This window comes from Nicotiana attenuata, chromosome 6, assembly GCF_001879085.1.
Source record: "Nicotiana attenuata strain UT chromosome 6, NIATTr2, whole genome shotgun sequence".
In the NCBI taxonomy this organism is placed as follows: Eukaryota; Viridiplantae; Streptophyta; class Magnoliopsida; order Solanales; family Solanaceae; genus Nicotiana; species Nicotiana attenuata.
This window is the reverse complement of record NC_031994.1, coordinates 56,251,465-56,263,785: the sequence shown is the minus strand read 5'-3', so window position 1 is coordinate 56,263,785 and position 12,321 is coordinate 56,251,465. Positions and strand designations below refer to the sequence as shown.

At 40.0% G+C, this 12,321-nt stretch overlaps 1 protein-coding gene across 1 annotated transcript; it reads right to left on the bottom strand.

Moving 5' to 3' along the window:
* LOC109228273 lies at positions 9 to 715 on the bottom strand (the record flags this gene model as incomplete). The annotated part of the gene is given in 1 exon segment (XM_019393428.1): positions 9 to 715. A coding segment is annotated over 1 exon segment (294 nt), but the record flags the coding sequence as incomplete, so codon positions are not given.

Below are 12,321 nucleotides of genomic sequence, written 5' to 3'. Positions count from 1 at the left end.
AGCATTAATCTCCCGCTTTTGTTCCGATTGAACCTTCGAATGAAAGTCTTCCATCTTGGTCCGGCCACGATCTCCGACCATTCTCGAAGCTTCTTTAGAGCGTTGATTCCTTTGGCCCATACAGACCCTTCCTTGACTGCGCTGCTGCGTATCTTATGCCACCAGTCCAAGTTAACACGCCTTGTTAATTGATTTGTAGAACTGAAAGATGGGAAGCAGAAACAACGCCGCCGCTTGTTTAACGAATTCTCGTTGCTTGGCTCTGCATATGAATATGCGGACGAAGATTCAGAAGAGGCCATAACAATAATGCATTTATAGATCGAGTATATATGTATTTGAAGACAGTTTACTGCTAGTAGAATTTTGGGTGATGGAGTTATTGGTGGGAAATGATGTAATGGAAGTTTTTAAAGGGTCACGACTCTTGAGTAGCTGGAGAGGATGATAATTAAATTAGCCAACTCCTATATCATTTGGTGTCTAGGATCAATTGGAGTATTAACAAATTGCATTTGTATTTTATGCAAATATTTAGCAGAACTAAAAAAATGGAAAAACTACGCTGACAAAACCAAAATAGTTTTTTAAAAGAATTGAATTCAAACGAAAACCATCATAAAGGAAATTCGACAAATAGATAACTGTGGTGGCCCGCTAATTAGAAGGATTATTATCTTCGGAATCATTCTAAGTGGGGATAACAGTACCAGCTCATGCGGCTGTATATGTTTTCCCTTTCCTTGTACTCTACAGCGTAACTGAAGATGGAGTTAACTATTAGCACTTAATAATAGGCCAATCATGAATTTGTAGCTTCAAAGTCACGTCAAAAAACTAGTCCTACCTAGGGTGTTCATAAAAACCCGAAAAACCGAACCAAACCGAAAACCAAATCAAACCGACCAAAAAAACCGATACTTTTTGGTGTGGTTTGGTTTTGGTTTTGAATTTTAAAACCCGATCAAATTTGGTTTGGTTTGGTTTTGGTTTTGAATTTTAAAACCCGATCAAATTTGGTTTGGTTTTGGTTTTAATCAAAAAATAACCGTAAAAAACCGAACCAAACCGACTATAGTGTAGCTATTTCAGATTTATTATTACACACACACACACAAAGATATATATATATATATATATATATATATATATATATATATGTATGTATGGATGTATGTTTTTATACAAAGTTTCAAAATTTTTATGGTGAATGTTAATCGTTTGCACTTTTAGTACAGTTTTTTACGTTTATATTCTAGTTTGATTGGTAGTTTTCTTTTGTTAAGTGTAAGAATCTATTTCATGTTAAAAAATATATTTTTAATTTAGTCCTTAAATTATTCATCACTATTTGATTCAATTATCATCAATATCTTTTAGTAAATAATAGATTTCTCAAAGGGCAATTGATTTGATAGTGTTACATTGAAAATGTGATCGTCAGAATATGTGTTTGGTACTGTATGTCTTATATTTAAGAAAAAACCGACAAATAACCGAAAAAACCGAAAAACCGACAAAATCCGACACAAACCGAATCAAGAAAAAACCGACTTAATTGGTTTGGTTTGGTTCTAATATTTGAAAAACCGACTTACTTGGTTTGGTTTCTTTTTAGGGAAAAACCGATGCAAACCGAACCATGAACACCCCTAGTCCTACCATAACTTCAGAGCCTCCACTTCAATTCCTAACCAATTTTAGGCAGTCAGCTGTTGATGGAGCTGTAGAGAAGAGTCCGGAACCAAAATGTGATTCTTTTGGACTCAAAGAATCAAAATGTGTGGGAAAAAATCTGGTGACTATTTTATATATAACGCCCTTTTAAAGGGCGCTATACCTTAACGGCTGTTTGCCCAGTTAAGTATAGCGCCCTTTTAAAAGGCGCTATATATATAAAGCCCTTCCTTACCGCGCTATACATATTATGTGGGCCCACAAATAATTCTTCTGGGCTTAACTGACATAACAATAATTCAAATGGGTATAACGCCCTTATTTAAGGCGCTATACCTCAAAAAATTCGATCTCCCGAATTGGTTTTTGTCTTATTTAAAGACGTTAAGGATTTTGTAAAAATGCATTCAGAAATATTCTCAAGTCTTGTAATATTTCTTTGTGAAGTTGTTTTGCATTTTGTCATAATGTCTGAAGAGCGAAGAATTAGGGTTTCATTATATTGGGGGGGGGGGGGGTGGTGGTGGTGGTGGTGGTGAGGTTGTGGTGGCGAATAACTCAGTAAGCTATAGTTTGTCATGTTAAGTTGCCATTTACAATGGAGTACGATACATTGGTATCGTTGTTAAACGTTCGGTGAATATTAAAGAAACCGGAAGATATCTGTATTCTGTGACTCCGCAAGGGGTTGCTTGTTATGCTGAGTTTAAAATCGAAGACGATGAAACTCTGAGAGAATTTTTGAGGACTTCGGATGAATACCGAAAATTTATTGTGATAAAACAGTTTAAAATGTACGTCAAGGCTGAAGACGTTCGCAATAATGTGGTTGCGCAAAGTAGGGATATCCCTCAATCATCGAGTGGTTATTTTGAAGTAGTTTTAGCCGAACAGGTTTCGGCTGAAAGAGTTTGGCCTGATCTGAACTTATCATCACGGGCGAATGAGGAGCAAGCAAATAATTTCTCCCCTAGTTTACATAATCCACAAGCCGAGTGGTAAACATCAATTTTCCTTTGCGTTACGATGTATATTTTTATGTATTGAATTTGTATTAACACTCATATATTCCACAGGGGATACCGACAGATATGAATTTTACAAGTTACGAACCAACGGCCAGTTGGAATATGCCTAGTTTTGGTGTGTTGGATCATGGTGGTCCATGCGGGAGTCATCATCAAGAGGATAATGTGCATCATGGGATATCAACACATTATGATTTGTAAGTGAATATATAAAGTTATATGTAAAATTTGGACCGATTTGTGTAACTCATTATTTTATTGGTTGTGTAGTGAAAACGAGCCAACTTGATGGTACTGTCCTTACTCAATTGCCCGAAGACGATATATTTAATCGGGATCTACCAGATGCGCAGAGTTAGGAAGAGAATATAAATATGAAAACAATGCCGATGAGTCTGGAGATGACACACCCTTCCCTGATAAGGGTGATGATGGGGAGGGAGAGAATGCTGAACCAGATTTGACAATGGAGCATATTCCACCTCCCGCTAGACCTAGAGTGTATGAGTACCACGTGCCATTTCATTCAAGGGAGATTCCCTACCTTGATCATTCCCAAATTATGCCAGATGTGGATGCCCTCACAAGGGATATTGACGAAATTCGGACAGCAATTTGGGATGAATCTAGAGCAACGGCGGTGTCAAAGGGCAAGATTTTTCCTGATAAAGCGCGCCTAAGCAGGGCGGTGCGAATGAACAGCGTAAAAGAGTGTCGTGAGATGATGGTAGAAGAGTCATCCCCGGATGTATACAAGGTTATTTGCCATAGATGGTTTACGGGTTACAATTGGATGTTGCATGCGAGGAAGAAGAAAACAAATATGTGGATTGTGGGTAAATACATTCGCACCCACAATTGTGAAATGGACACATTCAATGGGAATCACTTTAACTTGGATGTTGACTTAATTTCTCTTATCTTGATTCCACACATTGAAGCATCCATATGGTACAAGATCAAAGAGTGTATTACATCTGTCCACTAGGAATATGAGTGTCCCATTACCAAAAGAAACGCATTTCTCGGGCGCAAACGTGCGTTTGAAATTATTTATGGTAACTGGGATAAGTCATTTGCATCTCTACCTAGGTACATGGTCGTATTGCAACACTTTAACCCCAGGACAATTGTTGAATGGAAGCTTGAACGAGGTCCGTAAATATCAGAACATATATTCAGATATGTGTTCTGGGCATTTATACCAGCAATTGATGGTTTTGTGCATTGTCGGCTGGTAATATCCATAAACGGCACTCATGTCTATGGAAAGTTTGATATTAAGTTGCTGATCGCCGTTACGTGGATGCTATTTTTGAACCACTTGAAGGAGTACGTTGTCAGACAACGTTCAGGTATTTGTCTAATATCTGATCGGCATGGCGGTATTTTAAGTTCTGTACAATATTTTCCTGCATGGCAGGAACCGTATGCATACCACTGTTACTATGTGAGGCACCTGAGGCCAATTTCCAGAAGGCACATCCTAACAAGGACTTGCATGATTTAATGTGGATGGCTGCAACAGATCACCATGAGTGTAAATTCAGGAGGCGCATGAAATCGATCAGGCAGGAAGACGAAGGAGCCTATCGTTGGTCGATGTGATATGAGCTTGACAAGTAGAAATTGCATGCGGATGGTGGCAGACGATGGGGAATTCTGACTACAAATGTGTCAGATTCTTTCAACTGGTTATTGAAGTCTGCACGTGGATTGCCTGTCACTTCCATGGTGCGGATGTCATTCAAGCAGATGGCAGAGAAGTTTGTTGAAAGGGCTAGAGGTGCATCGTCATTGATGGAGAGGGGTGTTGAATTTATGCAACACCAGTGAAAAGATTTGAGAAATACAGTAGGCAAGCACATTGGCATTCATATTTATAGTATTGCAATGAGCGAAATACTTTTGAAGTTCGCACCGCTATCCATCAAAACTGGGGGAATAATACACATACCGTAAATGAAGCCAGAAGGTTATGCTCCTATGCGAAATGGTCCATCTACTACATGCCATGCTAGCATGCCATGAAGTGCTTTCAACATACATGTTATGTTTTAGCCGAACAGGTTCCGGCTGAAAGAGTTTGGCCTGATCTGAACTTATCTCCACAGGCGAATGAGGAGCGAGGAAAGAAATTCTCCCCTAGTTTACATAATCCACAAGCCGAGTGGTAAACTTCAATTTTCCTTTGCGTTACGATGTATATTTTTATGTATTGAATTTGTACTAACACTCATATATTCCACAGGGGAAACCGACAGATATGAATTTTACAAGTTACGAACCAATGGCCAGTTGGAATATGCCTGGTTTTGGTTTGTTGGATCATGGTGGTCCATGCGGGAGTCATCATCAAGAGGATAATGTGCCTCATGGGATATCAACACATTATGATTTGTAAGTGAATATACAAAATTATATGTAAAGTTTGGACCAATTTGAGTAACTCGTTATATTATTGGTTGTGCAGTGAAAACGAGCAACTTGATGGTACTGTCCTTACTCAATTGCCCGAAGACGATATATCTAATCGGGATCTACCAGATGCGCAGAGTCAGGAAGAGAATATAAATATGACAACAATGCCGATGAGTCTGGAGATGACACACCCTTCCCTGATAAGGGTGACGATGAGGAGGGAGAGAATGTTGAACCTGATTTGACGAGGGAGCATATTCCACCTCCCATTAAACCAAGCGTGTATGAGTCCCTGTGCCGTTTCATTCAAGGGAGATTCCCTACCTTGATCATTCCCCAATTATGCTAGATGTGGATGCCCTCACAAGGGATATTGACGAAATTCGGACAGCAATGTGGGATGAATCTAGAGCAACGGCGGTGTCAAAGGGCAAGCTTTTTCCAGATAAAGCGCGCCTAAGCAGGGCGGTGCGAATGAACAGCGTAAAAGAGTGTCGTGAGATGATGGTAGCAGATTCATCCCTTGATGTATACAAGGTTATTTGCCATAGATGGTTTACGGGTTGTAATTGGATGTTGCATGCGAGGAAGAAGAAAACAAATATGTGGGTTGTGGGTAAATACATTGTCACCCACAATTGTGAAATGGACACATTCAATGGGAATCACTTTAACTTGGATGTTGACTTAATTTCTCTTATCTTGATTCCACACATTGAAGCATCCATATGGTACAAGATCAAAGAGTGTATTACATCTGTCTACCAGGGATATGGGTGTCCCATTACCAAAAAAAACGCATTTCTCGGGCGCAAACGTGCATTTGAAATTATTTATTGTAACTGGGATAAGTCATTTGCATCTCTACCTAGGTACATGGCCGTATTGCAACACTTTAACCCCGGGACTATGCTTGAATGGAAGCTTGAGCGAGGTCCATAAATATCAGAACATATATTCAGATATGTGTTCTGGGAATTTAAACCAGCAATTAATGGCGTTGTGCATTGTCGGCTGGTAATATCCATAAACGGCACTCATGTCTATGGAAAGTATGATGTTAAGTTGCTGATCGCCGTTACGTGGATGCTATTTTTGAACCACTTAAAGGAGCATGTTGTCAGAAAACGTTTAGGTATTTGTCTAATATCTGATCGGCATGGCAGTATTTTTAGCTCTGTACAATATTTCCTGCATGGCAGGAACCGTATGCATACCACTGTTACTATGTGAGGCACCTGAATGCCAATTTCCAAAAGGCACATCCTAACAAGGAATTGCATGATTTAATGTGGATGGCTGCAACAGATCACCAAGAGTGTAAATTCAGGAGGCGCATGGAATCGATCAGGCAGGAAGACGAAGGAGCCTATCGTTGGTTGATGTGATATGAGCTTGACAAGTAGAAATTGCATGCGGATGGTGGCAGACGATGGGGAATTCTGACTACAAATGTGTCAGAGTCTTTCAACGGGTTATTGAAGTCTGCACGTGGATTGCCTATCACTTCCATGGTGCGGATGTCATTCAAGCAGATGGCAGAGAGGTTTGTTGAAAAGGCTAGAGGTGCATCGTTATTGATGGAGAGGGGTGTTGAATTTATGCAATACCAATGAAAAGATTTTAGAAATACAGTAGGCAAGCACATTGGCATTCATATTTATAGTATTGCAATGAGCGAAATACTTTTGAAGTTCACACGACTATCCATCAAAACTGGGGGAATAATACACATACCGTAAATGAAGCCAGAAGGTTATGCTTCTATGGGAAATGGTCCATCTACTACATGCCATGATCGCATGCCATGAAGTGTTTTCAACATACATGTTTTAGGGCAGCAAGCTATGTTGATAAGGGATATAGTGTTGCTGCATACTTAAACACCTATGGTGGACAGTTGCAGCCAGTGCGTGCTGAGCATTATTGGCCGCCGGAACCATTTAAAAGGGTGTGTAACAAGGAGTATTTGCGTCAGCGAGAAGTGCAAAAAAGAACGTGTATACCGAACCAAATGGATATTGGTGATACCGTTTATGTGCGTAAATGTGGCATATGCTCGCAAATAAGACACGCTCATCGTAAATTTCCTTCAATTGGTTTGGGTAGCGGTGGTAATTCAACTCCCGGTGGAAGTTCATCCATTGTGCCCAAGTATCAAGGATACCTGTAGTATTTTTTTTCCAGTAATTTGTTGTAATAAGTGTATGTACATATTCATCTTGTAGAATGTATGAAAGAAAATTATGTTTCTATTAGTGTTAAGTCCTACTGATATTTAGCATTAATACTTCAGTACAAAAAATTAACATACACCCCAAGAAAAAAAACAATTGTCATTCACCATTATCGTCGTTGTCTAGCACTATTTCATTGTCACTGTCTTCAACTTCTTTGTCAACATCGTGTACGTACCCTACGGGACCGAGGGCATCGTAATCTAGGCCCCAGTTGACACACATTTCTCGCATTTCATCTCTATCATCAGGAAGACCACTTGCTTGATTTCTACAATAATATGGGACACCTACGTCCAACGTATGTGGTAGAAACTTAGGTAGTCCCTTCCACTCGACAAAGGAAAACAGGACAATCATTGTCTCTATGCAATTTATCATTTTCTAATAAATCCCAGTACTGATCCTCTGTTCCTCCCAAGAAGTTAAGATCATCGATTGCATGCTGAACAACTAGTGTTTTTTCCATCTCTAGAATCTCCTTCATCAGATGCTTAATCACTTCTGGTTCATCTTTGTGTGTGCTTGTTTGGAAAGCTACAGATAGTGCTTGTGGCACAACAATCACATGCCTGCGACATAGTACTTCGTAATCACACCATTTTGAGTAATGGGGAACCCATTCTAGTTTTTCGCCCCAAATTCGTGTACCTTCAGGCTTCGTAGAATGCGTTTCGCCCTCAATAATGTGCCCTGCAACTTTGATATCAGTGTGTATATTAATAGGCTGATTTTCCAAGGTACGCAGAACACTATACCACTTGTCATCACTCAAGTCAGTGTAGCAACCTAGCATATTTTTTTCAAGGTAGGGATCGATAGTGTTAAGACGTGATCCATGGGGATCTGTTGAACTACCTTCACTCTTTTGCCTCTTTTTGAACCACTTGTTAAATGTCAGTGGCATTTTAAATGGATGTTGTAATGTTAATTCAAAAGGTCTTTGAAATACATATGACTTGGTTCAGTTTAAGAAGCTCTCTTATACCCGATAGAATTATTATCACGCGAAGCATAGCGCGGTGAAATACCACGTTATGTGTATTGTTTTGTCGACCTAAAAAAGCTGCCATTCTGGAAAAGCTGTCTTTTGAAAAAGCTGTATTGTACCCTAAAGAATCATTAGAACGCGAAGCATAGCATGGTGAAATACCACGTTATGTGTATTGTCTTGTCGACCTGAAAAAGCTGTTGTTCTAGAAAAGCTGTATTGTACCCTAAAGAATCATTGTCACGCGAAGCACAGCGCGGTGAAATACCACGTTATGTGTTTTTTTTCCTATAAAAGCCTATCGCGTTTAGTTATTATTTGCATCAAGTAGAAAAACTTTTCATTAATATTGCATTTGTCTTGCATTAAGAAATGTCTGGACGCAATGACGTACGTAATTGTTATTGTGGCAAACTAGCGATTTTGAAGACATGTTGGTCAAATGGTAATGTGGGGTGCAGACGCTGGATATGTCAACAACCTGTAAGTTATTGTTTTGCAAAAAAAATTTGTTAATATTTTTTATATAACATGCAAATTAATAGTGTTGTGTTATGATCCCCATTTGTAGGACAGAAATCGATGTAGGTTTGAAGAATGGTATGATGAACACATTTATCAAGAATACTACAAACATTGTTTGAAATACGTTTGGAATATGACCGGTGAATACGAACTCCAGATCTTTAAGATGCAACGACAACTTACGGCAGTGGAAGAGAAACTAAAAGAGGCGGAAGAAGAAAAAGATAGGCTGGAAGAAAAATTTAAGTGATTGAAGCAGAGAATAATGGGCGATAGTGACTAAACAAATACATGTATGTGTTGAGTGTAGTATTTTATCTTTATATTTTTCGTGTCATGTATTTCATTAGTTGTACCGAATTTAAACTGTGTTAAGTTCCTATGTTTGTTTTTGTATTGTAGTATTAAAATAATAAAGAACCCGAGAAATAAAAACATAGAGTGCATATAATGTAAACCATAAATAATGTTGCTATTATTTACTGAATGTAATATGTACATAAAATCAAAAAAAAATCAATGTGTTCCACAACCTTTATGCTGAAAAGCAGCTGTTGGCCTGAGGCGCATCCCATCCCGCCCGGCTACACTATCAAGATCATCCTTATCACGTCGCCTCTTTATCGGAGGATGTGCTGCAGCATGATCATCAGTAAGGTTGGCAGACTCGGTAGAAGGGGTCGTCGGTCCAGCAGTAACCTACAGAATAATAAGATATTTTAGTATATAAAATATATATTAGTAATGTACGTGTTAGCTAAAAAATTAAAATGTCTTACTATGGTCTCAGCAGGCTCCTAAATATAATCATCCATCTCAGGCATGTCAATGTCGCACAAAGTGCCCTCCGTGACGGGCGAGGATGATGGCTTCAAAAAAAAATAGGCTTTAGATATTTATGACTAATCAATGAGATGAAAAAAAATATAAGTAATAGTAATACAAAATAACCAAATTTTGTGAAAGATCCTCAGCATCCCTTGGTGATGATCCATAACTCAGTCGGCGCCCACTATCCACATCTTGTACCAGACGATCATCAGCAACCGTCGATGCCTCAAGAGGGTAAGGAAAATACTCGTCCTAGTCATGTGAGGTAATGGCCGTGCCCGCGATCAACAATAGAGCTGACGGGGTCACCTGCGAAGTCCTTGGAGTAAGCCCCAGGCTATATCAGGGCATATCACTAGGAGCATGGTCTGGCTCAGGGTGGTCACCTGGCCGATCAACTCCAACATCCTCAACAGGTGCCTCAATGCACCCTTACTGGGGACCACCTTCTCGCCGACCCCTATGACCTCGTGGGATACCCCTCCCTCTCTGGCACGCCTGCCACGTCGACCATGTTCAGGATGTACTGCTGGCCCACCCTGGTACTGCTCTAGCGCCACATAATCAGCCTCGTATCCTAAGCGTTCATCATGTCGGGCTCGCTGCAATGTTCGGGAAACTAGATCTGTAACCTACCAGCCATACTCGTGCAAAACGACCGCTCCCTCGCTGGTATGCTCCTGCATCTGCAGTCCCAACTGGTAGAACAGATGTAGGCCAATAGCCTGCACAACATGTAAAATATTAATTACAAAATGCTATGTTAACGTAATAACTAAGTATACCAAATAACATACCAGTGCATCATGCCTCCCGACGTATGGAACAAACCGACCTCTAGCGCGATGAACAGGATTCCTGACGAAAGTCGGGTAATGCTATGGTACCAGCCCATATACTCATGCTCACTATCCATACGCTCGGGTGGAGGGGGTGGCCAAATAAGGTCATGCCGCTGGTCCCAAATCTCGATCTGCAACTCTTCCATGCCACATATGTCTCGTCAACCCTGGAACGATCATCCCGCTGGTAATGTGTCCTAATACAAGCGAGCGGTGGAGGTACAAGTTGCGCTCGACCAAAGTAGCGAAGGACTTGCTCGATGGAATGATGCTCGACAATATAGAGACACATCAACGGGATGGAAGAGCTCCACATAAGTCGGCCGGTCGAGCAATAATCGAGCAAGCCAGCTATTAGCTCGTCGTTGTATGGCTTCCAAATTAACTATTACGTAAAAATAGGAACCATGAGTATACGCAACACATATAAATCCAGGTCAAGTAAACTTAAGTATTATTACCTGTACGGCCTCCAGCAAATCCAACAAATCCCTGCAATATGGGAGATTATGTCGAGCCTCGTACTCGCGTCTGTATCCTTGACTATCAACCCACCTCCGTAAAAGCCCAACGGGGCTCCTATTACAAAACGAACTCTACCTCGAGGAAGCCGACGACGAGAATTTTGAATCGTCAGAAAAGATTAGTAGGCTTACTTTCACAATAGTCTTGTCCACAAGCAAATCAATGTTCGGCAATGGAAACTAGCTAAAGGGAGAAACGGTGGAGGTGGTGCATCCGGAGCGATGGGTGGTAGAGGTGGTTGCAACTGTAGGAACCGCTCCCCGGCCGAAAGCTAATATACAATTTGGACGTAAAATTTAAGGTATATTTTTAGGATGTATGTTATAATGAAGAGAGTATTTGAATATGTTTTCACCTGCAGCAGCGGCAGAAATCCTGCAATGTCTCGCTGGGTGCCCATGCTCGCCCGGCAGATCTGCCTGTACAAGATACCACTACAGAGAAGTAAACTAACAAATTATCTATTTTACTAGTCTTTTAGCAATTAAATAATCTAAAGCGGATAACAACTACAATTAATTTAATCCAAAAAAATCACGAAAATAAATATTCCACAGTAAAAAGTAACTAATTAATATTTCTTTTAACAAATAATAACAATTTCTCTAATTTACTAATTTTTTTGGCACACTAATACTATAGTCCGGATAAAAAACAATAAATTAGTTAAATCGCAAAACAATCATAAAATAACATAGAGCACGTTAAAAACAACTAATATGTATTTTTTATACGAGTTTAACAAAAGCTAAGTCAGAACACCTCAATTTTAGGTTTTTGGAAAGTTGAAGATTTGGTGATTTGGAGCCGAAACGAGCAACCCACTTCGAGATAACGCCTTAGCTAGGATGTGGGACCGAGAATATTTACTTTTTGCGGGACGGGTGGGCTCTACTCGAGCTTTTTTCCGTTGACAATGGGGGGGGGGGAGTTTATGGTTTGGTGGGGAAGGGAAGGGGAGGGTTTTTTATGTGAGTATAGCGCCATTTATTAAGACGCTTTGTTAACGCGCTATATTATAGCGTCTTAATAAAAGGCGCTATACCTTCCCGTCTTTTCAACTTCAACTATAGCGCCTTTTAAAAGGGCGCTATACTTAACTGGGAGAACGGCCGTTAAGGTATACACCCTTTAAAAGGGCATTATCTATAAAATGATCACCATCTTTTTTTTTACCCATTTCGGTTTTTTGAGTCCAAAAGAACCATATTTTAATTCCGGATTCCTCTAGAGAAACCCCCCCC